This window comes from Cryptotermes secundus, unplaced genomic scaffold, assembly GCF_002891405.2.
Source record: "Cryptotermes secundus unplaced genomic scaffold, Csec_1.0 scaffold46, whole genome shotgun sequence".
NCBI classification, from domain to species: domain Eukaryota; kingdom Metazoa; phylum Arthropoda; class Insecta; order Blattodea; family Kalotermitidae; genus Cryptotermes; species Cryptotermes secundus.
Window position 1 is genome coordinate 1662892 of NW_019726221.1, and position 27602 is coordinate 1690493.

Here is a 27602-nt window from a genome sequence, read left to right on the forward strand (position 1 = left end):
AACCGTAAATTTGTTGGTTCAGAACGGTTTGCATGAAAATGTATGGCTCGGTTGTATGTGTTTCAAAATGTAGTTTAACTGTTTACAAGTTGGCGAAGTCATTTTGTTTCTACGAAATCACCCCGAAAAAAAAAGACTAACCCCTTTATTAAAACTACACTCTAAAACAAATTAACTTCTCCGGAAATTTAAGCGTTTTCTTCCATACGCCCTTTCCCCTTTACTACGCTTCTCCAGCAGTTGCGGACAATCGCGTCAAAGCGTAAAGGTATATGTGCCGCTATATACTGACCTTGTTCTTTATTTTACCTTAATGACGTTTAGGATAAGCTAAAAGTACTAGACCATCCTCTTTCTTTAAACTCTCCTTAGCCTCCTTAGCTCCTTAGTCACTTTCGGTCACTTTGGTCATATGGTTCATATTCCCCACGATTCCCACTTCCGTATTACAAAAGTATCTGTGAGCACAGAACAGAGAAAATCGTTTACGATCTTTGATATTGCCAATCCACTGAAGTCAAATAGAATCTCCATACTACAACCAAATTACTTTCAGGACGCTTAAAGACAAGACAGTATTCGAAATTCTGATAATAAATTCATTTCTTATATGCGAATCTACATCTTCCTGTTAAAGTTATTGTTATTTTAATTATCGTGAATACAACAAGTCAAATGACCCAGTAAGTCACTGTTCACCATTTTTAACCGGAACATTTGAAGAACTGAAACGGATTTTATAGCAAGAGGATAATTTTCTTGATTGTTGCTGGAAAATATTATCTCGTTAATTATCTGCTTTGCTGAACGTATAATTATTTTCACTTACATTATTCAAAAGGAAGAAGGATGGCCACAGCTCAGTTGCAGCGACCGAAAGGAGCCATTGATACCGTAAGTGTTGTAATGTAAGTTTTGTAAATTGAGCGCTGTAGTTTGGGATCGCTGCACAGTTAGCAGGCATTTGTCCCTGTTGTAAATGACATGCATAAAGTAAATTTTTGTACATTCTAAATAACAAATAGACACATTTGTTACCGAACAAAGGGATGTCACAATTCATATCTGTGTCTTTCATGTCAGCCACTTTCAGCAGTCCTAATGTGTGTAGCAAAGTAGTAGGTGGAGAAACGTTGCACGAGGGTAATAAGTCGTAGTCAGGCTCAGTGGTGTAGCTATGGGAGGGAGGAGGCCAGTGGTGCTGGAACACCGTGTGGCACACTGGAAGGTATGGCAGAATGAATGAAATTTGTTGAAAAAATCTCACAGGCATTGAGTCTGCTTAAAACTAGACAAAGATCTTTCATACTCTTCTCTCCCCAAATGTCAAGGCTCAAAGATCACTTCTTTGTACATTTCAAGAATTAGAAATGGCTCTTTCACCTTCTATGACACAAGGCCTCAAACTGTGTGTTTAAACCATAGAATTGTCACTTTGTCCTCAAGAGGTCAGTCTTTTGATGCTATCTTCCCATCCTTTCCTGCTCCTCTGATGTATGTTTTCCATATTTCTTTCTCTTTCCTTTCACTGATTCGATCCATTTTATTTTAATGTTTAATTAAAAAATCTAAATGATTTTACACACTATTTTTACATCTGTCATTTAAATTAATAATATAATTTTTGTTTTTTATTATAGTTATGACATATATTGCTAAAAGGGGCTAAGCAGCAAAATAAAAAAGCTCTGTAAACCTTGAATGATTTTGTTGAATCTTTATTGTTTGGCATAATTATAATATTAGAGTACAGTTTGACATATGTTATCAATACTTCCAACTGCTAGTGCTGGAGATGCTGTAGATGATTACAGGGAAGTGAGGGAAAAGTACTGAACCATGTGTGTAATATGGAAACCTGTTCCACTTAGCTTGGTTGGCACATTTTCCACATTGCAAATAGAGAAGTAGTATTATGCACAGTAATGCATGTACAATTTTTTTATTGTCCTGAAAATTGTGTACAACCTAACTGATATCCTTTCTCAAATAACTTATTCAACTGGAAAATGACAAGGCCATATTAATTTGGATATTTCTAGAAGGCTAAAAGCCTTATATACCAAGACAGCCAATTAATCAAATTGTCCACCAGAAGAACAAATGGCTGCCTACCGATTTATGCCATGTTAGTTGAACTGCTTACTTTTTAATGTAATCGGAGATGACACTATGGGATCTGGGATGGCACAATCAGTATAGCAACTGGCTATGGGCTGGACAACTGAGGGGTCAGAGTTCAAGTCCTGGTAGGGTCGAGAATTTTCTCTTTTCCATGTAGTCCAGACTGGCTGTGGGACCCACCCAACCTCCTATCCAATGGGAACCAGAAGAAAATAAGAAATGTGTATCATGAAAGTAAACACAATGCATATGCTGATACTTATCTCACTTTTTCAGGTATTGCATATTAGTACTAAATGTTTTTAAAGCAAAATCTTTTATCCTTGTCACAGAGCTGAGTTATATGAGTATTAAAAAGTTTTACTGTTGTGGTTGTGCATTTCTGAAGTTAATAATGTCTGTATTTAATGACTCAATGGCTTGTTTTCATTGCTCTTAATGTTTGCAATGTGCTTTAAACATGTACTCTGGACATTGTTAATTGTCTGGAGTTGAGATTATGTCTCCAGTATTTCAGAGTAACAATGACTAGCTGTATTCACAGCTCTGAGTGAGTAGGAATTTCTTCTCCGTCTTTGGTTTCTACATACAGATTCAGACAGAGGCAGCTTACAGGAGGGTTAATTTCAGACAATATAAAGTTGTTACAAGCTTTTAGAAGAACTGTTGTGTGAACAGCTGCTGGGTCAGTTGCCAATGGCCACATTATTTTTCTGCAAGTGTACATAAATATGTTCTTTCCAGGCTTAAAAATTCAAAATATGAGACACACAATTTTGAAAGGGGAAGGGGGAGAATGACTCTGGTCACAGAACTTAAAGATTTGATGCTGCTAATATAAAATTTCACCACTGTACATAAGCTCAACGCACCTGAATTTTTGTTTTAAAAGTGTGAAAAGACACTGCTTTAAAAATATACAGTATTCATAAAAAATATTATGAAATTTAATGTCATCAACGTCATGGAACTTCTGGTCATCAAGATCATGAAATTTCTGGGACAGTCCCAGATACATATGGACAGTCACACTGTGTCAGATGTGATTAACAGACTTGTCAGTTATTTAGAATTTAAAACTGTAGAGTATTTTGGTGGTATTGTATTCTGAAAAACTCAGATTTTTGACACATAACACAGTGTATTATTTATACTGTGGATACAAAATTCTGATCAGCAATTTAACATAAATATGTTTAAGCTGCAAATAACATCCTGAACATAGAGTGTGAAGCCTGTCCTGTAATTGGGGTCTCTCAGTTATAAATTGTCTTCTTTTTTCAGTGGACTTCTATGATGCCCGACCCAACAATTTCCATACTGCAATCAGAATCATTTGTGAAGAAGTTAGTAGCTCTTGGAATTTCTAATGTCACATATCTTCGTGCTGTGTTTCCTGATCAAGCTTATGTTGATCGCCAACTTGAAGGTATTCGCTTGAAAATATTACGAGATGATGGAACGTGCCCTGCTGCAGCCCAAGTTGTTGCCTGGCTTAAAAGTGCATTTGATGCTGTCAGTAAGAAATATGTAAGTAATACTGGTTTCTTTTTATTATTGAACAATTGCAACAGTATGCTGAAATACAGAATTCTTTTTATTAGTTTAAGGCTTCTTCAGAATGTGTCAGCCAGGATATCACAGAAGGCACAAGTGAATTTCAAATCACACACCTCTGGATATACGAAATGAATACTACAGACAAAGGCAGGATTGCGCTGTCAAGATTATGAACTTTGATAATATGTAAATATAATGTGAAACATCAGATACCAAGTATTTGAAGGACCTGTTAGAACTCATAATCTAGAAAAGTTGCTTTCAGTATGTACAATTTCCACTCTGTCATCAGTCTACATATAAACAAGGATGGCAGAGAAATCTGTCTGTGTGATGTGATGTGTGGTATATCAGTTAATAAAGTTTCACATTCCAGAAGGCAATTATTTTCATAGTCACCACCGTGAAAACCTCAAATCTAACCAGAATGGCAGTGCTTAGATTACCACAAGTAAGGGAATCTTATGCGGTCATACTAGGGCCGTGCCATAGCTCAAGCGGTTGGTCGCTGGCTTCCAACCGTGGTGGCCCGGTTTCGATCCCGGGTCTGGTCAAGTGGGATTTGTGGTGGGCAAAGTGGAGCTGGGGCAGGTTTTCTCTGAGTACTTCGGTTTCCCCTGCCAATCTTCATTCCACCAATTGCTCCACAATCATCCTCACCTATCTTCTGGGGCTGGTACAATAGGCCAGAAGTGGCCGCAGTACAAGGAACTTAGTCCCACCACACTAGCATTAAAAAGAAAAAATTATGGGGTCATATAAGTAGAGTTGACATTAGTAGAGGGAATGACAGAACTTTTGGTAGTGTTAAGGACATGTTTAAGAATATATTTCTTTGTAACTGCATTTTCTCATAAATTTCAATTTATTGAAGATGCTTCTGCTAGTAAAAATAAACGTAAAAAAGCTTTTTACCCATTTTATCTCTTTTCAGTAAAAATATTCTCAACACCCTGTTCTCAAACACCCTAAGTCTATTTTCCTCCCTTAATGTCAGAGACCAAGTTTCACACCCATACAGAGCCACAGACAAAATTATAGTTTTGAATATTCTAATTCTTATGTTTTTGGACAGCAGACTAAAAGACAAAATATTCTGGACTGGATGGTAGTAAGCATTACCTGAGTTCAGTCACCTCTAAATGTTATCCTGAATCAGATTTTGATTTGTTAAAATCATTCCCAATTATCTGAACTGTGGTATATTTTCAAAACATCTTTTACCTATCTTTATGTATGATTTTGCCCTGCATTTTGGTGATAAGACAGCAATATACACTTAGTTTTCTCTGTGTTTACTTCTAGACCGACTTCCTTATTAGCATCAATTAAAGTCCATGTGTTTTTCTTTATGGTATCTATATTATCACCCAGTAGATTCATATCATCAACATAGACCAACAGTTAATGTGTCTCATTTAATTTCAGTCCTACCTGATTTTCCTGCACCGTCCTAATAGCATATTCTAAAGAAAAGTTGAAAAGCAGTTGCAATAAAACATCTCCTTGTTTTAGACCATTCTAGATAGGAAAATTATCAGACAAATGTTTACCAATATGGACTTTACTATATGTTTCATTTAAGCACATTTTAATCAGCCAGATTAGTTTCATGGAAACCCAAAAATCTGTCACAATATTGTACAATACTTCCCTCCTAACTTAATCATAGGCTTTCTTGAAGTCTATGAATAGCTGATGTACTGTCTCATTGCACTCCCATTTTTTTCTCCAGTATCTGCTGAATGCACTAGATCTGATCAGTACTTGATCTGTTACGTTGAAACCCACACCGATGATCCCCAGTAATTTAATCTAATATTGGATAAAATTTTGTAATGAGTTGATAGGACTGATATACCGTGATCATTCCTACAGTCAGTTTTATCACCCTTCTTCTGAACCGAGACAAAAATGGACTCTTTCCACGATCAGGCAGTTCTTCCTTATTCCAGATAGAATTAATTACTCGTAGCTTATGGATCTTAGAATGTAATATTTCACCTCCTGCTTGAATGAATTCCGCTGAAATTTGAGCACTACCGGGCGATTTATACCTTTTCAACTTTCCAATAACATTTTCAACCTCGAGAGGTCTAGGATCAGGTACCGACGGCTCTGCTGTATGTGTTTCCATCTGCCTAACATCACTGACCCTATTTACATTCAGTAACTTGGAGAAGTAGTTCCTCCACCTATTCAAAATGTGGGAATTTGAAAGTTACTTCTAGGTTGGTGATCCATCTTAAAGTCATTTATTCCTCTATAGAGATCTCTAATGTTCTTGTTCTTACTGTTCATTGCAAGCTCATCAGTTTTGTTTTCAGATATTCCCTCTTTTCATTCCTGAAATGCCTGCTGGTTTCACATTTTATACTGTTCAGACTGTCCCCATTTATTTCACTTGGATCCTGTAACCACTGCAGTTTGGCTTGTTTCCTTTGGCCTAATAATTTTGAGAATCCTTCCTTGAACTATGCCTTATACTTCTTCAATTCGTAATAACCCAGACTGTCTCTTTTAGAAATTTTCATATTCTGTCTAATAGTTTCCCAGGCTCTATTAATATCCACCTCAGTGGCTAAGTTTTCCAAGGCTGCGAACCTATTTAATATATCCACATGATGCTGCTCTTTACCCTCAACCTAGTTTAATTTCTTCATTCATTTTATTTAGCTATCATGATTGCTACAACAGTAACACTTGAACAAACCACATCATTAAATACATCATTCTTAAAATACTTTTGCCCAAATGCCTAAAGGATAGAATTTGTCAACAATAAATAATTATGCCTGACATGGTTAAACTGCAATTAAAATATAACACACATTATCAAAACCAGATAAATAATCAAATTAGATACAATACATAAATCGAAATGCAAGTTTATTTAAAAAAATGCCTATCACACTAGTTTTGTTAACCTTATGAGTTTGTCTAGAGATAAATCTTTTGATTGATACTCTCCATATGAAATCTGTGCGTTGTTAGTTTACTCACTGCCGGTCTCTCCATAACTTTTGTCACCACCAGACAGTGGTCAGTATCATAGTCTGCTGCCCTGAACGATTGGCCATCAAGTATACTTGAATGCCATCTCCTATCTATCAAAATATGGCCAATTTGATCGTGCGTCTTTTTGTCAGAGATGTCCAAGTAAATTTATGAATGTTATGATGTGGGAGCATCATACTTGTGAGAATAAGATTTTTGGATGATTCTTCAGCTAGGATATTACGTTATCTGTTTTCATTGACACAGTTACGACAGTTGATCTTGGCAATACATGCGGATGGGGCAAATCCTGATAATGCTCTGGAGACATACACTTTCCACTTCACATACAAAGAAGAGAATTTGAGTGGGTGTAGTATATTAAGAAAGAATAACAAGACAAATGAGTAAGTTACAGAAGTCAAGGTAATGAAACAATTACTGAACGAATGAAAATATAGGGCTGATGCCATCTCTTATTATAATGAGTAAGTTACATTTGGAAGTTGACTATAACTTGCAATAGAATATACAATGTATTCCGTGTAACTGTTTGTAGTACAATAATGATAACATTAAAAAGAGTACCTAGCTAATATGAGAGCAATGCATAATGAAGATTGGTTGTGCTTTTTGCTTTGAATGAAGAAATTAATATAAAGAAATCTGACTTTGATATGGGTTTCATAATTCTTCCCTGACTCTGAAAGTTCTGTTATTTTATAATTATTACAGAACTACAAGTAATATCAGTGACACTATTGCATGTCTCTTGATTGGAATCTTATACGTTAAATGTCAATATCTAAAGTAAAGTCAACTGCCAGAAAATCATAATGAAGAGAAAATCTGATCTGAATTCACATGTTTTGTGAGAATACCAGTGTCATCTTGGCTTATCGAAAAACACACAAAGGAACTGTGTAATTGGTTGCTAAATACCAATACAAGTCCTAATTTCACTTCACTACCTAGGCACATAGTCCAACACAGCAGGTAAAGGAATGATAATGTATGAAAAGAAAGCACTAAAATGATGAAAGGAGCTGGTAGAAGTGGTTAATGACCTAAGTTCTTTTGCTATGTTTTGCAAATGTGTTATTAGATTGATAACTTTTGGCCTCTTTTTCATCAGGCCCTTGATTAAATAAATTCATCAGACACATTTTAAGAGATGGGAAGGACTTCGTCCATGCAAAAGCATAATGTTTGCATGATTTCAGTGAAGACAATTTCCTAAACATATCTCAGAGCAAATTTTATCTCATTGCTATTTTACAATTATTTCTCTCAAAACATCTTAATTTATTTTGGAATGCATATGTTTGTAAAGTTTAAAATTAGAAATTTGTTCAATTTAGTTGCTTCTTTTCTTTAATAGGGAAGTTGCTTCAGTAATGAGCACGTCCCTCACTGAGATTCGTGGTACCACCCTGGAGATGTTGCGCACCACAATTCAGCTCACACAGTCTCTACCGGTGCTGCCTGACAAATGCGGCATCTCCATGAAGTTACTCTACTATGAAGATGGTGAGATATTTTAATAATAAGCAGCTTATATATTCTCTTGTTTAGTGGCTTTGAACTCATAGTAGCCAAATGAAAAAATCCATATGAACAGGAAAGGAATCTTAACAGATTATGAAAATAAGTTGTGTAAACATGTTTTGTTCTCATGGTTATACACTCATTATCGTCATCATCTTGCGTCTGCACAGAAGTGTCATGTACATGTAAATTCTTTAATTGAAGCCTGTAAACAGGAAGGAGGTAAAAGTAAAAACAGTGGGCTCAAGTTGTATGACCACAGGTTTCTTGAAGTACATATGCCAAGCTTCAGCTTTCTAGGTTCTTTTGTTTTTGAGTTAGAGCATTAACACACAAACACACACATTCTCTTTTAATTAGTTATAAGAAATTATTTTCAATTAAAGCAAATTCTAAGACCTTGTAGGTATATTAGAAGATAAGTTATAAGTGGGGGTTTAATTCCTTCAAACTGTATTTCATATGTCACGTGATGGGATGTGACTGTAGACAGGCCTCAGATTTATATGACTCTTTGATATAGTGTGTGACTACACTTTACAGTTCACTGTTACATGTACACTAATGTTCATAGTCATGTCTTCACTAGCCATTGCTTGGTAGTGGCTTTCAGTAGCGGATGTTCCCCTTCCTCGGGGTTCCCAAACGGTCCCTGGCATTGTCTACCAGTGTTTAACAGCAACAGCTCACAATGACTGAACCACAGCAGTCCTGTAACTAACTCACCAACGAACCGGCTGACTAATTGCAACAGCTAACTGGTTCTGCTTATGACATCTCAGCACAGGCTGCATAGAAAACGCCATTCCTCTGTTGCAGTGCAATTGTTGCCATGGAAATGTACTTTTTTACACAGCCTTTACTTAGCAATGGCTGTTGTATAGTTGCTTATTTTGTGATCATTGCCTAGCAACGAACCCACATGCCACAATATTGTAAATTGAGAAAAATTGAGAGGGGGGGGTAGAAGTCGTTCCTTTTTCAAATTTGTTTACATCATGTTCTATAGTCATAGCCTTTACACTAGGTATTTGTAGGAGAGTTGCCCTATGATAGTGTTACATGTACACCCATTGCTAGGCAAAGTGTTGGTAAACAAGTTCCCATGAAGAGAGATTCTTGGTAAAGAGTCCATTACTAGGTTATGTAACAATAGATGAGGATATCTTCCATGTGGTCTGTGCCAAGCAACAGTAGAATAATGGGCTTCAGCAATCCGTTTCTAAGCAACGGCTGGATAGACACATTTCCATGTATCAGACTGTGCTATAAAAGCAATGACATCATCAATAATAGAGACGATGTTTTCCATGAGGTCTATGCAGAGTGCTTATAAGAGAAGGGCATGATAGAATTCGTTCAAGTCAGTTATGAGGCTGTCATAAGCTGGAGGAGTGAGTCCAGAAGAATTTAAGTTCCGAGGTTCTATAGTGATTGAACAAGAACGAGCAAGAAGACTTCCTAGTAATTTGAAGTGCTAATTTCTGTGTTGAGATCTGACTAGTGGAAACTGAGAATCCCAGTGCATGTGCAATGGTGGACTGGAAAGTGTGAAAATCACCTGTAGCACTGTATTAATGGTAATTAAGAGAACTTGTAACTGAAATACTAACAAATCCAGTCATCCCAACTAGAACCCGTTATTTTCATCATGTGTACCACCAAACACATGACAATATGTACAGATGAAACCATCTCTGATATACATGTGTGTGGTGTTTTAATCTCATTTGGTGCTTCAGAAAGTGTTCTAACTTACAGTTGCATAGTTCTAGGTTTCATAAATAGGCTGGTTTGTGTAGTATCTCTAGCCATGTATTAAAACTTTTAATAACCCTTCCCCCATCCTACAAAGCAGCTTGGAATTTTTATTAGGCCAGCTTTCTAGTTAATTAACATGCAATATGGCAATTTCAGTATATGCTTTTCTTATATATTTTTTCAGTGACTCCTGATGATTATGAGCCACCAGGATTTTATGCAGTTGAAAATTCCGCATTTATGTTTCCAAGTGAATCATTAAACTGTAAACTTGGTGAAGTGACAACACCTTTCCATGCTCTTAAATTCAATGCTAAAATGGAGATTACAAAACTTGAGGACTTGAAAGAGGTTAAGGCTGGTAGCCATAAAATGAAGAATAAATACCTTGAGAAGAAGACAGAAACTAAAAATACCACAAAACTACAGGTATCAGATTCAATCTATTGAAGTCTCATATACTGTTTCTGTATTTATTTATTTAACTATTTGATCAAGAAATGCAAGATCAGAGTCTGACACAGTAATTCTCCATTTTCTTTCATTCTAAGAGTAGAATGAAAGGTAAAAAATATTTAAGATAAAAGTGTCTACAAAAATATTTGCATCTAAGAACTGTTATAAGTTCTATGTCTGATTGAGGTATGACAAGGTGATATTTTGAAATCATTATTTTTTTTTTTAAATTCCTCATTTAGCAGCTTTCCTTACACATGTTTGTCAGAGGCATATTTAATATATATGGCGTTTCAAACTTCTAGCCCAATGTTAGAAAGGTTTGAGATTTAATTACAATTATCATAACTAGTCTTAAAATTAAACAGTGCTAATGTACTAAAAAATCTGTCAGCATAATCTGGGCTCCTGTGATCATCTTCATTTTTGGTTGGAGCATACCCATTTGCAATATTCAAATTGTGCCACTGACCCGAAGACACACAGTTTTAAATTAAAGTACAATATATTATGATATCGGAAAAATTAAGTCATATGAGTGTATAGTTTATTCTGCATTTCATTTTGAATCATTATCTTATTATGATTTTATGTTTCCTTCTGATGTGCAAATAGAAATTTTACTGTCCTGATTTTATTTTGAATGGTTTGACTTAGTGAAAGCATGTGGTTTTCAGGCACAGGATTTCCCAGTAGAATTACATTCGAACCATCATACACAACCTGAAGAACTAGATAATATATGTAGCTCCATAAGTGTAGATGGCAACGACGCTGCAGACAGTGTTATGACAGAAGATTTGATTCCTTCAACCCAGCCTATGTATGTTAGGAAGTCCATTGTACAGCCCCATCTGGGGCAACCTGCAGAGAATGTGGCTGTTCCTTCCTGCAGCCCTGCACAACCAGGTCTTAATTTGTACCAACACTGAATATAATAACTGTACTACAGATGATGCACATATGATTATATGCACAAATTTAAAACATTGGCAAATTAATTGGAATAATTATTTTGCATCATGATACTGTACTCCGAGTCACCAGCCATTTTTGGTGTTGCTCATGTAGGATATACGTACAGATTTTTGTGGACACTTCAGAATTTTCTGAAAAAGATTTAAATTAAAATAATTAGATTATAACTAGCTTTGCAACTTGTGTTCTTATATAAAAACACTGCAAAATACAGTTTTGCTGTGTTCTTATATAAAAACACTCCAAAATACAGTTTTGGCACACACTGTCTCACAGAGGCCTAATGAATAACAAACCGTTTTTTCTTCAGAAAATGATATATACCATTACTTTCACCCAGAGCCCTCAGTTAATGAGACACCTGAACACTGTCTAAGCATTTAGAAATCCTTAGCCCTGGAGCAAAATGCGATTTGAAGAGTGAAATCGCTACATGCCTTGGGATCGTAAGCGAAGAGTTTAATTGTTTTGAATATAATAAAATTTTTATGGGCACCCAGAATCCCTTCTGAAAGTACCAATATGCCTGTGAGCATATGATTGGCAATCCCTGGTATTGTGCATGTTCACATGTGCAAAGTGATTCATCCTTTAATTGCTGCTTGTCTTCCTTTAATCAAGGACAGTGTCCAACTTGAAACCACTGTTTTATGTCAGAATATAAATAAAGATAATAATATTTTGTACATTTGCAGACAGCAATATATTCACTGTATCCATGCTAAGGTACTGGGGTACTTTCTTCGCCACCATGTTCAGAATGGTTATAGTTCCTTATGTAATGCATGCTGAAGGCTCCTAGGTTCTAAATAACGGAAGCATGAAGTTGACCACTCACGTATGTTTAATGTAACCTGTTTAGACTTAAGCACTTAGAAATGAGTAAATTTATAGGAAGTGATAGCTCCTGAGGTAACAAAAAACATTAAATTTATTTTACTTCTCATTCTTCCTCATCTCGTAGCTCATACTTTCAGTACAGAATAATACTTAACATAATCAGAAACCTGTACATCTGTGTAACATTGGCTTCAAGTATCTTCATATCGATGAAGTATGCACTGTCCAGATTCACAAAATGTGAATTCAGATCTGGGAGAGTGAAGGTTTGTGAAGCTTTACATCTTCCTGGCATGGTCTGTAGGCACAGGTCTCAGGGATCTTATTTCTTAGTAAGTGAATTTCATCACCACCACTACCGCCACCACTACCATCATCTGCAAGGCTTAGGCTTGTTGGTATCTCATTCTTATGTGAACTGATTTTTATACCTCTTCATGGATATTCTCCATTGACGTCTTGCTTGAAATTTACAGTAAAGTATTCTGCTTAGAATTATCTTCTTCTTTTTCTTCTTCATAAGGCTCGACAGCTTCATTTCTTGAATGTGTTGGCATGCTCAACAATTTCCTTCCAACTACTTCTGTCCTGTGTGTGAGTTATCCAGTTATAAATTCCTAAATCCTTTAGTTCTTCCCTCATATCATCTTTCCATTTAATCTTAGGTCAGCCTCTCTTTCTTGTGGCTGCCAGTCATATATTCTTTTAACTGTTCATCCAGCCTCCATCCTTGAGATGTGTCCAAGCCAACTTATTCTTTGGGCTTTGATGAAGTTAACTATGTTCCTTCCTTTTGTTAGATTATCTAGTTCATCATTTGTTTTAATTCTCCAGGAGCCATTATGGTTTCTTGATGGCCCAAAGATCTTTCTTAGAATTTTCCTTTCAAAGACTAAAAGTCTATGTTTAATGGCTTCTTTGAGTGTCCAGGTTTTGCAAGCGTAGGTTACTGTTGGTTGAATTACCATCTGGTATAATCTTAATTTGACTGTTTTATAATTAAGTTTGCTTTTAAACAGAGTTAAATGTGCAGCATATGCTTTATTTACAATCTCTTGTTCGATTGTGTTATCTGAATTAACTATAGACCCTATATATTTATAACGAGAAACCTGTTCTATATTTACGTCACATCACGTAGAATTGTCACACGTTTTAAACATTTTTATCTGTATTCTACTAGTTTCTATGTTAAACTCTACTGTATTCTGGTATGTTTCCTTACTTATTTTATGGTAAACTGTTGCTGATATCAAGAAAAGCATTTTTGCTGATTCAGTTCTTTTAAGTTGTTGCTGGGGTGGAGAAACTTTCACTGCAATAAAGGAGAAATGGTACTGATGGCATTTTGTAAAATTTCGTTAATGTTTGTATTTGTGTTTTGTGAGTAATGTCTGTTTAAATGTCCCAAGTAAGCTATTGAGCCTACATTGTTTGGTTTCTAAATCCACACTCTTTTCTTAGCCTATTTAGTGTCTAAGGAAGTTAAACTTTACTGCCTGCTCCATAGTAATATTACCTGTCACAATTATTTTCTTTTCAAACCCAGTATTTTTGCTGTAATTTGAAGTTTTCAATGTTATATGCAGGTGAAAAATCTGGTAATTGGTGCAGGAGCTTTCAGATGAAATACCTGGAAGCTGTTGAAATAGTTTTTTGATCAGCAAACAAAACTGCTTTCAATAAATTTACATTTAAAACTTGCATATTTTACTGCCATTATTTAATGGCATGGTCCAAACAAACATTTACACTCTTTTTTTACACCTTTCTTTATTTGTAAATTTATTACTTTGTTTTCCATTTTTGGTTACAATACACATTTGTTTCAACATATGTGTGCAGCTTATTATAAAAATGAATCATCAATATTACTTAATTAAACCTTTGACGTGGTCATTTAAATTCCGCGGCCGCGGCTCCTGCGGTAATATATTCAGCCGGCCATTTAAATTTTGCTNGGAAAACACAAGGAAAAAATTTATTAAGACATCTGAATGTTATACAGTCAGTTTTGAATTTGTGACTGCAATTTAATGTGTCGATGAAAACATATTTTCAAAGTAACAAACATGCTTTGCAAAGATAATTGTAGCATCTCTCTACTTCCCTTCTTTCATGCATGCACGCATACACACAATTAAATGTACATATCAATATGAAGTGTGAATTTGGGAAACAACTTTGGCATGCATGGAATATTGAAGTTTATAAATGTGGCATATCACAGGAAAATGTTGTTGACCTCTGTGATAGTTATTAAAAGACTTAAATTATGTAATTTAATGAAATTTGGCACTTGTAGTGAACATGGTGAAATATTAATAAAAACATACTTCATTTCTATAGTTCATATTAAGGCGATTCAGTTACATACTACATAAAACTGTAATGAGTACTTTTGAGACACATTCACATGGATTGTATTAAAATAAAATGGTTTCATCATCTTTGTCTTTCCATTTCTATGACACAACTTGTCTCCAAATTGATGGGTTTTTGTGACAATTTATGCTGGGGAGTTTAAAAAAATCTATTGAAAAAAATTCAGTTTTGCGTAAGAGTGAACAAAAATATTAGACTCTTTATATTAATACCCAAAAACTGTGGAAATCACCTGTTAGCTTTGTTATGTTTGTGTATATAAAAGACCTTGGCTCCCATTGGGCGGATTTTTGTGACACTTTATATTGGAGTGTATTATTAAAAATCTATTGAGAAAGCAAGTTTTGGTTAAAATTGACAAAAACAGCAGACACTTCATGCAAAGACCCAGATACATCATTTTTATAAATCTCACTCTGTCTTCACCTCCACAGATGAAAGTATACTGGGGTTGCCATGGGCTTCTCATTCATTAAATTCATAGACAAAAATTTTTAATGCACTTCAAAGGTTACATTATACTTATATTAGCTGTCTTGTTTGTTTTGTTGAAGGCTTTCATGGCCTCATATTATGTGTGTGTTATGTTTCCTGGCTTTTGATTGAAAATTTGTTCTTTAGAATATTGACTAATTATTGTACTGAAGTTGTGTCTTAGAAGACATTAGGAAGACGTTGTTTTTGAATAATTAATTGTACTATATACACACATGTAGTAAAGAACCTGAATGCATATTATACAAATATACAGTAAACCCTTGTTATCCAGATTAATTGTGGGGAAGAGGTCATCTGGAATAGCAATAATCCAGATTAATGAAATAAAAGATAGCCCTAAATGAAAAAAGGAAATGAGAGAGAGAAAAAAGAAACAAAATTAATGGAAAATTCAATAATATAGGCAGTGCTAATAAAAATGAATGAAAGAATACCACTGTAGAGCCTTTATTTAAAAAATATAAAAAGACAAGGAGCTGAAATCCAGGGTCTCCTTCATCCAGCTCAAGCCAATCTTGGATATTTTCTTGTGTGATTTCAGTCTCCCAGGTGCTTTCAGCACAATATGAAAGTTCTCTTTCTCCAAAATTGATGTGTCTTTTAAAGTGTGTACTCAACTGTGAAAACATTTTTTTTTTTCAGTTTTCATGTTTTGATCTGGATTAACTGTAACCAGATTAGCGAGAGTTTACTGTACTATAGTTCTTTGTTAGATTTGTAGCCATACAATATATGTATGTGTTGACAGGCATGTTATGGACTGCACAAAGAAACTGATATGACAGCAGATCATGTGTGTGAAGTCTGTCATAAGCCTGAAGAGAATCGTTGGTGCACAGACCCAAAGCTTTTGTCACTCTCCATGCAACAAAGACAGGTTTGACACCCAAGCAAGCTCAACCAAGAGCACACACATGTCTCATATTGTATTCAGAAATAAAAAATGACGAAAGTGTTGGTGATTTTTAAACACATTGACACTACTCATCACAGAATGGTACTATATAAAATCCAGTAAAATATTTTTATTCTCCAGAACAGAAAACTGCATGATCTCATAATTAAATAATTTAATTAACACTGCATGGAATAATTTTACGAACTAAGAATGTACAAATACAGCAAAGCTTATAGAATTTGTCTAACAAGACTTTATTCCATTTTGTGTTTTCTTTTTGACATTGAAGCATCATCCCTGGAAACAAGTAATATCCAATACAGGATTACTTTTAGTTTTCCAGATATGGAATGTCTAGGAAGATTATATTGAGGCCTGGCACTATCATTAAGTCAGTCTGGCAACAGGGACACATGCTTCTTGCTTTACATTTGACTGTGTAGTTTTGGGCCAGTAGCATAGTTGACAGGCTAACAGCTCATACAAATTACAATTTCTCTCCAATATCTCCCAGCAAATATCCGAACTGTTACTGTGAAACCGGCTTATATGTTGTGTATTTGTGAGTTATAATCCAAAATCCCTGCTGTCTTATTAAACATTCAATTGGTCATATCAAAATTTCAGGTGAAAGTTACATATTAAAATCTGTTCATGTATGATACTGATATGAAAAGTAAGGGAAATACTCCAGCATAAATTACAGGATGTTACATTTCCAAATAAGGGAATAACTATTCATAAAATCACAAACTATCAGATAAAAGATGAACCACATGAAAATGCTCACAGAAAAGAAACTGGATGAACCAGTGCTTGACTTGAACATTCTCCTCAAAAATCCTTTAGATAAACAGGAAAGCGGGTTATAAATTTTGGGTTTCAAGCTTCAGGTTTGTTCTTTCAAAAGGGAACTTCAATACGTGAATTTGAACATTTTATAGAGGTGCAAGAAATACATGCATAACAATGGGGACCATTTCTGACATCTGTTGTTGTCTGGGTTGTTTTTATTTGTGATTTATTGGTCTGTGGGCTTGCCAGTTGTGCTACTGGTCCATTCATGTGTGGAAAGAATTTATGAGTTCATGCAAGGAGCTTGCCTCTATTCTGCTGGGCTGGACTTATGACAAACTCTCAGTTGACTTCCCTGTACTTGGGTAAATACATTGTCATATATCCTTTGATGCAGTCTTTCCAAAGTTTTAACAGGTCCTTTTAGATTGACAGATGATTTTGCACTAAACATTGTTTGCAAACTTTTTATTATTGAGGTAGTGGATTAAGAAGGAATGCATATAAGAATTTAAAAATGCAAACAGTATACAACTTATAAGAATGCCGTCTTCTGGGATGTGGCTCCGTGTAGATCTAGTGTAAACCGACGTTTCGGAGGAACATATCGCCTCCATCTTCAGGGTAGAAAAATCCGCGAGCAACGAACCAGTTTGTGCCAGTGACTGCAGACTGAGTCATCAGTTGAAAATACCCAGCTATATAAGAGCAGGAAGGGAGGGAGGGAGGGCCACAAGGGAAATCAATAGAGAAGAGAGGGACCAGCAGATAGCAGGTCAGAGCCATGTCGGGGTGAAAAGAGGCAGGGCTACCAGGAGAGCAATGACCCAGTAGCCTCAGGGCTAAGCTGCCGAGAGTGCATCAACCTGCGTAGACTTGTAGATCTGGCGTCATGTTCCATGTCCTAACCACCTTTTACTTCAGCTTCAATAGCCTGTTCTATGAACAAATCGATGGTGTCATCATGGGTTCACCACATCTCCTGTTATTGTGAACTTCTATATGGAGGACTTCAAGGAGAGGGCGCTTAACTTGTCCCCTCACAATTCCCTCTGCTGGTTTTGCTATGTGGACAACACCTTCGTCATTTGGCCATGGCCCAACAAGCTTAAGGAGTTTCTGAACCACCTGAACAGTATCCACCAGTGCATTCAGTTCTTCAGTTCACCATGGACACCAAAACTGAGGGCCACCTCCCCTTCCCTGACATAGATATTTACAGGAGAGCCGATGGTTCTCTGGGCCATAGAGTGTATGGTAAATGTATCCATATCAACCTCTACCTTAATGCTGGGACCCACCACCACCCATCCAACAAGCAAGCAGTACTTTCCACACTGGTGCACATGGCTAGAGTTCTATATGATCAAGACAGCCTACAGGTGGAGTTGGTGTTCCTGAGGGACGTTTTCAGGCAGAATGGTTACAATGACCGGCAGATCCACAGAGTCCTCAACCTTTATCTGAATATCATTCAGCCCGAAGACCGACCAGACTCAGTCGCCTTCCTGCCTTATGTTGGGACCATATTGAACCGAATCAGCAGAGTGCTGTCCTGGCACAACATCAAATCAGTGGACCTGCCTCCCAAGAAAGTATCTAGTTTCCTCTGGCCAGTCAAAGATAACCTGAGACTAAGGGCACCAGGTGTAATCCTCTGTGAGTGCAGCAAGGTCTTCATTGGTTGGACAGGCCATTCAATGGACATGAGGTTGAAGGAGCATCAGTGGCACAACCATTTTGAACATCCAGACAAGTCAGCGATGGCTGAACACAGTGTTGACTTGGGACACCACGTTCAGTTTCACAATACCACCATCCTCACCACTAAGACCCAATGCATGTTTTGCATTGTTAGGAAGGCCACTGAGATTGAGCTCCATTCCAACAATGTTGGGTTTTTGTCTCGCCAAGTCGCAGAAGCCTCTCACATGTTCCCTCAAGAAACTTCCTGAACATGACGTCAGATCTAAAGACTGTGCAGGTCAATACATGCATGGCAGCTTATCCCCGAAGCTATTGGGTCAATGCTCTCCCTGTAGCCCTGCCTCTTTTCCCCCTGACATGGCTCTGACCTGCTACCTGCTGGCCTATCTCCACAGACCCTTCCCCTCTCCTCTCTATCAATTTACCTTGTGGCCCACTCTCCCTCCCTTGCAGTTCTTATATAGCTGGGTGTTTTTGACTAATGACTTAGTCTGCAGCCACCTGCACACTCTGGTTCGTTGCGTGCAGATTTTTATATGCTGAATATTGGGGTGATACATTCCTCCGAAACGTTGGTTTACACTAGATCTACATGGCACCACATCCCAGAAGACGGCATTCTTCGTAGTCACTGACATGAAAACCTCAAATCTTACATAGCATACAACTTCCATTTTGGGGGTAATATCCCTGTAAAATATTACAGCTGTTTTCATGCTGTAATGAAATTACAAGTATCATGTGTTACTTGTGCCTAAAATGACACAACTACAGAATTAGAGTGACAATGGAGGAAACAAATCGTACTTGATAATTTATATAAAGTACTGTCATGTATGAGGGGTAGCATGACTGGTAATTGTGGGTTCCAGATTTGATGATTGGATTTATTGCACACCTCTCTTACAATTACAGTTGATTATAACAGTTCACATATTCAACTTCTTCTTGATAACGAATCTCTCACTGTATTTCTTCTGAATCTCAGACTGGTGTCTAGTCTCTAGTCTTCTATTATTCAGCGCGACCCAATGAATCTCTCAAATTCACAAATGCACCACCCTTCATAATCTTGGGAGGACCGAACAGAAGCCACCACATGGAACTGTTCATCTTTTGTTCTCCTGTCCTGTTATAGTGGAAATGCCTGGTGATCTCGAGGTTCTCCATATCCACGGACACCTCTGTTGAATCTTCATTGACATGAGAATGCGTTTTAGAGAGCTGTTGCCTAGCAACGAGTTATATTTTTCACATATTCTGGCTTTCAGGCATCACATCACATTATATCACTGAGAAACAAAGAACAAAGCCTTCAAAGAGCAAGTTCTGCCTTTCAAAAGCCTCTAACTCAAGGGCCAACAACCATTTTTGGGTGTCAGACAAGTGGGAGGAATTTATTATTTACAGCAGGCACCATATGAATCATGCAACAAATATGCAAATTAAAATAGCATGATTACTTCATGAACAGTCTACATCTTGTCTTTTCCCAAAATGGAATATTAAAATACATATTGTTTAACACACACTATTTTACAAAAAACACCTAATAAATAATAAGTCACTTTCTTGCAAATATCACCATTATTCACATTTTACTCCTCAATTAATGTAGAATTAATCAATCATTGAATCTGACAGTTCGATGCTACTGGGAGTAGGCGCTTTGGAATACAAGTGTGGTGATCATAGCAATCAATGTGACACCTGTACACAGCCTATATACTATTTTGAACTCCTTAGCAGAGGATGGAGGTTTGGTTAGCCAAGTGAAAGTCACTACGAGTACATTGTGATTATGATTATAATGAACATTTTTCATGTGCATCCAAAATCCCTTTTGGGGGCACTTAGGTTACTGGGGGATACCCACTGACATACGGTTGGCAGTCCCTGTTCTAATTTATATGGTTATGTGAACAGTTTTTTTTTTTAACGGTATAAATGAGAAATGATTTTGAATATTCTGCAGTGTACATGGGCTCCCATGTTGATTTTAGTTTTCAAACTCAAGAGGTCAATAGGAGTTATGTTGGACTAAGTTTGATAAGGTGCATTTTGCCAATATACTTTTTATGTTAAAATAAGATGTAAGTCACCACCTGAATATATCTAATTTATTTTCTTATGTTGATTAAATGCTATTAAAACCTTGACATTTTTCAGTCATAAATGACCATTATCAGGGGTGATATTAGGTGTTAGATGAAATTTTACAATTTCTGTATATGAATAAAATATTTAAAATGCTGAAGTTATAAAATTTTTATTAAAGTTAAAAAATAATATTATATTAAAGTTCATTGATGTGAACCTCATAAGAAGCTCATATTGATGCAGCACAATATCACTTTATTGACACCTTACAAAATGTGTATGCGGCAGCAATATTCAATACACTATGACACAGCAATTATCAAAAAACTGCATTTGACAACGGTTCACATGAATGAACTTTAATATAATACTGATTTGAAATTTTTATGACAATTCAAAATATTTTATTCATACATGTAAATCGTAAAATATCTTTTAATATCTGGTATCCCCCCCCCAAAGATGACCATTTAAGACCGAAACATGTCAGGGTTTCATGGTACTTAATCATCATACAAAAATCAATGGATAAACTCAGATGGTGACTTTACATCTTATTTTAATATTTTACTAAACTTCAGTGGTTGTGTCTTTTGTAGGAAGTGTGCTTATACCGTCGGACCTTGGCCTGCATACAGTTGTGTCGTGTTACTCCTTCCTTCATATCTCAAGAATTGGATGTTCCAGAAGATATCGCCCAGCTTCTCTTTGAACATCTTGAAATGGACGGTGTCCTCAGACCTTCTCGTAATAAAGGGTGAGTACAGCCCAATATATTAGATATGTTGAATGTCACTGAATAAGGAGAGAATATTCCAGATCCTGGTAGACTGAGAATTTAAACTTCAGGATGACCAGATAATCAAAACAAATGTTGATATAAAATGTGTGAGGATATATTTAATTTTGTAATTTATTTCACTAGCAGTCTCGGTGTAAGTCAAATATGTAGTGTTTTCATTTCTGAAAACATGTTTTTCGCTACTCTAATAAAGAAATAAAAAAAAAATAGAAATACAGGTTGAAAAGATTATTCTTCGCAGGCCAGCTTTTCTTGTGGGAGGCTTATCATCTTGATATTATGGTGAGACAGTACCCTCCTGGTGTGGCTGAATGCGTCCATGACCACTTCCCTTGCAAAACTTTCTGTATATCAGAACCAGTCCCCGAACCTTTAACTTTAACCATAAAGACAGAGACAGCACATTCCTCTGAAATGTCAGTACCAACATAGAAGATTACATGGTGTCACAACCCAGAACACCTAAATCTCAAAGACTGTCATCATGAAAACCTCAAATTTATAAATTACTACAAAATTTTATGAGTTTTAATTAATTTTAATGGCCAGTTTACTTATGGACCTAGTTTAACTTCTATCTGTATATTTTTAATCCTTTGTCAGATTTTCTTGAAAATTTATATATGGTGCTTCTGTTGTATGAATATTGCCAATTGTGTTTCATTTTCTTTAGTTCCTTTTATGAAATTCAATGAAATTTTACATTTATGTATAGAAGTTTGTTGGGTACAGATTTTAGAGTGGGGTAATTCTTATTGACAGAATGCCTCGTTCCATAAATCAGAAGGTGCTGAAGAATGAATTGCTGCCTAAATACTTTGGTTCTACTGCAGATTTGGGTTCCCACAAATACATCTTTAAGTCTGATGATCCTATGGACAATAGGACAAAGGTGAGGTAACATAAATAGTATGTTTGATTTGGTTCATCCTGGTCCGTCACACTAGCAATATTGTAAAAGCTTATCAACTCTGTCCAGTGTGACTGATAAGTATTCTCTTTTCTCCTTTTTAATCTTTCATCCTTGACATATTTCTGTCTCAGAGACCATTTTCAGAAGGATATATCAATACAGCAGAAACTACTATTACAATGTGATTGGTCAATATCAATATATAATGCAATATCAAGTCCTCATGCCATCATACTTAATTGATTAAGCAGACAACTTTACCTTTTTTACCTACTCTATGCAGCATATTGCTTTATGTTGAAGAATATGAGTCCATTATGAAGAATATATGTGGCTTACAGTATTATAAGCAAGGAAGGGACAAATAGCCCTGTATATTGCATACAGTACTTGCATGTATAAAATGTTTGTACTAGCATGTATGCCTAACTGCACCTATGCTCAGAACTTAGGACCTAGTCCATCTTCAAAGCTTTCTTCATTCAGACATGTACAACTAATTTCAATAACTCTGTGACTTCATATACAAATACAGTTTTCAGGTTGACTGGAAGTCTTGGGTAGGAGGAGGGATTTAATGAAGGTACAAACAGCACTGTTTTCAACCATTATGTATACTGAAAAATAACTTGTGCATACCAGAAAACTTGTCAAAATTTTCATATACTCTGGTTCATTATATGTTTGATTTTGAGGCTAAAACAAGAGTGAGATTACTGGCAAACAAATTTTCAGAAAAATGGATCAGTTACAAATCTTGTCGAACTCCTATATAATGTTTTTGATTTAAGGTTTTTACCTCATTTACCATTCAGTTGCAATGATTCCTGGTCAATAAAAATTCCTCAGTTTAATATGTTCCTCAGTTTAATGCTGAAATCCATTGTTCTCAAAAGAAACTTTAAAGCACAGCTATACTGTATATGAAGGAGTGACAGATTTTATAGTTTGTCATGTTTAAGGCATATTTATTATGTTGTATGAACCATGACAAAATATGATCCCTGTTAAAGCAGTCACATACAGGCTGTGCATGTAGGTTGCTGTCTGCAGAGAATATATGTAAGAAAAATAATTTGTAATGTGCTTGTAACTTTCAGGATTTAAAGGCAATGACTCTTTCTCCAAAGGCTTCAGAATGCAACTGGCAAAAGAGAGTGTGCACTGGCAAGGTATCTCTTCAACCCTAATTAATATACAGGTGTCTGAGAAAGAACTCAGGATTATGAAGAAGATGTTTAGTGACCTGAACAAAATAGAACATTGTAGATAGCAAAATTAACAACTAAACATATCACGTTTTATTGTGCTAAGCAATGTAACACAATATATATACTATGTGCAGCAGCATTGTGGTCATTTTTGTCATGCCAGTGTGTTGTGGGTGTCACTGTAAGCTGCAATATATGCCCATTTTCTAGGCTGGTGGTTAGGGAGACATGGACCCATTACATGGCTTGCTGAACAGCACAATGCAATATACACGTGTATGAAGCACTGTGATGATATTTTTACAATTCCATTGTTTTGTGGGTGTCAGTGTAAGCTATGCTATACACCCACTCTCCAGGTCAGTGGGTAGGAACTGATGGACCCAATATAACCTTCTAAACTCTGACTAAACCCCCACCCCCCGATGAACGTTTTTATGGGGGATTATGAAAAAGACATTGTAATGTTCTTGTTGACAGTCTGCAGGATTTATGGCGCAGAATCACAGTGGCAATAGCAACATGATGCATGCATTGCTGAGCAGGGTGTGGACTAAGCTCAAATGTCATCTTGATATTTGTTGGGTTGTGGGTGGAGCCCATGCTGATTTGTCCTGATTCATAATAATCTTATCTCATTTTCAATTTCTTTTATTCATCCTGAAACTTGTGTAGTGTTATATTAGGCTGAGTCATATATGAAACTTAATATGCTGGGTGATTCTGCACTGTTCTCTGTCCTTGTGTCAAGAAACATTACTAAAGAAATCCAGAGTACTTTCTCAAACATCCTCTGCTTACAGTGTTTTAGGTACATAATTGCCTTCTTGTGTTTTGGCACCATGAGAGTAGTTTCTTTTCACATTTAAGAAAGGAGTTGGTATGATTCTTTAAAACTGTATTGTATTGTATTTTATTTCATCTGTTTTGCTACATAGTAACACTTGGACACGTCATTCAGTAATACAAGTTAAAATAAATCTACAAAGTTACAAGCATACTACCAACATTTGTTACAATCATAAGCAATATATAAATACAACATTCCAAAAAATATACAAACTACTATATACAGCTCATGAATGGCCTGTAATCACAAACTTCCTGTTGTTCCCCTTTTTTATACACTGGTTTTACTTTAGCTATTTTCATCATATCTGGAAAGACCCTCCATTTAAGCCTCCTCTTGAATTCATATGTAACCCATGTTTAGTGAACAAGTCCCTTTCGGATTCCACCTCTATAACACGTGAATTTCCGAAAACCTTCATAAATTTTTTTAACTTTCTGTTAAACCTTTTCACCTCATCATTTACACATGATTTTTGCTCCAAGTCATGTCTATGTGGTAGGTTCATAACTAAAACATTTGTGTGAGTATTCTTGTTTACAAAGTTCCTAATTGGATCATAAACATATAGTGGAAATGAAACAAAATTCTTTAATTCTGCATCAAAACACATGCCAAAATTGAACCTCTTTGTCAGCTTTGTGGAACAAATGCTTTTAAAGAAGGTGTCATGAATATGGGAATTAAATTATACAATAAATTATCAAATAAAATTAGGGAAGTGGAAAAACTGGGGCAATTTGAAACAGAGCTCAGATCCTACTTATTAAAACATATATTTTACTCTGCAGATGAATGTAAGTCACATGCATTAGCAGAATATTATATTTAAGTTGCTTTGATTTTATGATTTCTATCTGTATTGCAAGGTAGTATGAAAGAACTTGGCATGTGTTTTGATTCAGAATTACAGCATTTTTTCCCATTTCCTCTATATGTAATTTTATGTAGTATATTATTCCAGAAGTATGCATGCAGGATACTTGAAGTATATTTAAATTCTTAAAAAGTTGTGTACATGACATATGTCCTCAGACCACTGATTATTCATACAATTGTTTTTGTAGTTTGAAAATACTTTTACTCTTTGTGTCACCACCTCAGAAAATTAAATCATAACTTAAATGAACATAAAAACATGAAAAATAACTACTTGTTATGTGGGTTCATTACATCCTTAGGAGATTTGTCTTACTTTTAGATCTGTATGCAGGATGTATTGCATGTCAATAGTTTGACTAAAAAGGATGAATAAAATTGAATTTAATTTAACTCATTTAATGACCCCAGTTCAATTATTCGACTGCATGAACAAATCAATAATCCAACCCTTGATTATCTTCTGTAAGTGGTATTATTTGGTCAAGCTAATTTATTAATACTCTTTGATTATCTGAAAAAAAAAATCAGTAGTTTTAGTTACATTTACCATTATTTAGTAGATATTCAACACTACTGCATATTTGTCATATCCAAGCTGTCCTTCTTCATATGAGAAAACTGTCTTTAGAAACAACTTGCATGTAAAATTTTATAGTTTAATGATTTCAGTTCAATTTTAATTTTGTAATTTCATTTGTTTAGATGAAACTTGTCGTAGAAGATGAGAAACCTGCCCGTAAGAGACAGAAGACTTCACAAACTGATGTAATTCTTTAGATTTGTGAACTGTTTGCTATGATTTGCTGGTAAAGTAATGCCAGTATATCACAAGATTACAGCAGTAATATTATTTGACTGTTTCATGGTTTTATGTCCAATCATCCTGTTCTTCTGTATTCTTTAACATAAAAACAAGCTACCAGTCACCATTTAAAAACAGCAGTCTGATTTATTATAATTTCAAATTAAATGATTTATTTAAAGGTTATCATAAAAACAAATTTTATTTTCATTTTTTTTAAATTTATTTTCAGTATTTAATAAACATGAAAATAATTATTTAAGACTTAATGTTTACTGTCCCATTAACATTAATTTAAAAAATTAAAATAATAGATTATAAGACTGTTCTGACATTTTCTGATGCAGAAATAATACCACATATCAATATTTACTGAAAAAGAATGTTGTTTTTTTAATTACTGTTCATTATTCAATAACTTATTATTAAGCTATCCTGAATTTAAGAAAATCAGAAACAATAGATTATAAGGCTGACTGTTTTTTCTGTTGCTGAAATTATCAGTTTATTAAACAGGAAATGTATTAATATTGCAATTAATTTGACTTCTGTTATTAGTGTTCAATGATGTCAATACTTTTTCTGGTGTTCATCTTTCTTAGAACAAGTTACCAAACAGTTACTGTTCATCACTCTGTTCCAGTTAAAGTACATGTATTCATATTTAAAGTGTTTTCACCTAAATATTTCATGTTGTAATATTCTAGTTACAAATATTAAAATAGTTACTGTTTCTTGTGACTATTCTTACTTGGAACAACATATACATGCATTATTTGAAGGAGCCAGAAACTAACCCATTGTGTCGTGTTATGTCTTACTTTAAAAGGCACACTGCAGAATTTCCAGACAGCATTTAAATGATACAAAACTGAAGTCTACCCATAAAATATAAATAAAAGATACTCTTGAGGTGGCTCTTGGGCCTTTCATTGCGTCTACAGAAACAGGTTAGGATGGAATAGTTGGGATAGCTCAGTCAGTATATTGACTGATCATGGGCTGGGAAATTTGGGTCTCATTCCTGACAGGCAGAGATTTCTCTCAGCCACCATGTCCAAATAGATGTCAGACTTCTTGCCCTTTGACATGAAAATGGCCACTCACCTCCACCAGGTCTAGTGCTGAAGTTCAGAATGCTTGTAACTATATTTCCAGAAATGCATATAATGCTTCTGGCACTGGTAGAATAAGCTCAGTGGACTTCAGAATTGGTTTCAGTGCAGTGAAGAATATGCATATTTTTTCCTCTGTCAATAAGGCCATTGTTTTATATTCTGCAAAAAGATACAAATAAGGCTCTTAACTAAAGAAACCTCTTGTGTTTCTTAAGCTCTGTGTAGCACATTGTACTTAATTTCAATTTTGTATTCTGCAACAGGACTTATATTTCCAGCCCAATAAAAATGGATACAATTACGAACGTAACTCTGTAAATATTGAGTATAGGATGCAGGTTTATATGTCACTTTTTGCTCAAGATGTCTTCAGAAAG

The 27602-nt window shown here is 35.5% G+C and overlaps 2 protein-coding genes across 2 annotated transcripts; both read left to right on the forward strand.

Annotated features, from left to right (window-relative positions):
* The first annotated feature begins 634 nt into the window (after positions 1-634).
* LOC111863846 (HORMA domain-containing protein 2) lies at positions 635-11378 on the forward strand. The gene is made up of 6 exons (XM_023850591.2): positions 635-894; positions 3409-3654; positions 6949-7088; positions 8063-8211; positions 10175-10419; positions 11124-11378. Exons 1-6 carry the CDS (start codon positions 850-852, stop codon positions 11376-11378), a joined length of 1080 nt encoding a protein of 359 aa, XP_023706359.1. The 5' UTR covers positions 635-849.
* Positions 11379-15900: 4522 nt separating this feature from the next.
* LOC111863867 lies at positions 15901-26815 on the forward strand. Its single transcript, XM_023850637.2, has 5 exons — positions 15901-16024; positions 21247-21404; positions 22212-22341; positions 23463-23534; positions 26008-26815. The coding sequence occupies exons 1-5, from the start codon at positions 15926-15928 to the stop codon at positions 26080-26082; spliced, it is 534 nt and encodes a 177-aa protein (XP_023706405.1). The 5' UTR covers positions 15901-15925; the 3' UTR covers positions 26083-26815.
* The last annotated feature ends 787 nt before the right edge of the window (positions 26816-27602 follow it).

Coding starts and splice junctions, on each gene's coding strand:
- LOC111863867 (XM_023850637.2), top strand. CDS start 15,926: ATGACAGCAGATCATGTGTGTGAAGTCTGTCATAAGCCTGAAGAGAAT. Junction 16,025..21,246: donor TCTCCATGCAACAAAGACAG/GTTTGACACCCA, acceptor TGTCTTTTGTAG/GAAGTGTGCTTATACCGTCG. Junction 23,535..26,007: donor AGAGAGTGTGCACTGGCAAG/GTATCTCTTCAA, acceptor TCATTTGTTTAG/ATGAAACTTGTCGTAGAAGA.
- LOC111863846 (XM_023850591.2), top strand. CDS start 850: ATGGCCACAGCTCAGTTGCAGCGACCGAAAGGAGCCATTGATACC. Junction 8,212..10,174: donor GTTACTCTACTATGAAGATG/GTGAGATATTTT, acceptor ATATTTTTTCAG/TGACTCCTGATGATTATGAG. Junction 10,420..11,123: donor AAAATACCACAAAACTACAG/GTATCAGATTCA, acceptor TGTGGTTTTCAG/GCACAGGATTTCCCAGTAGA.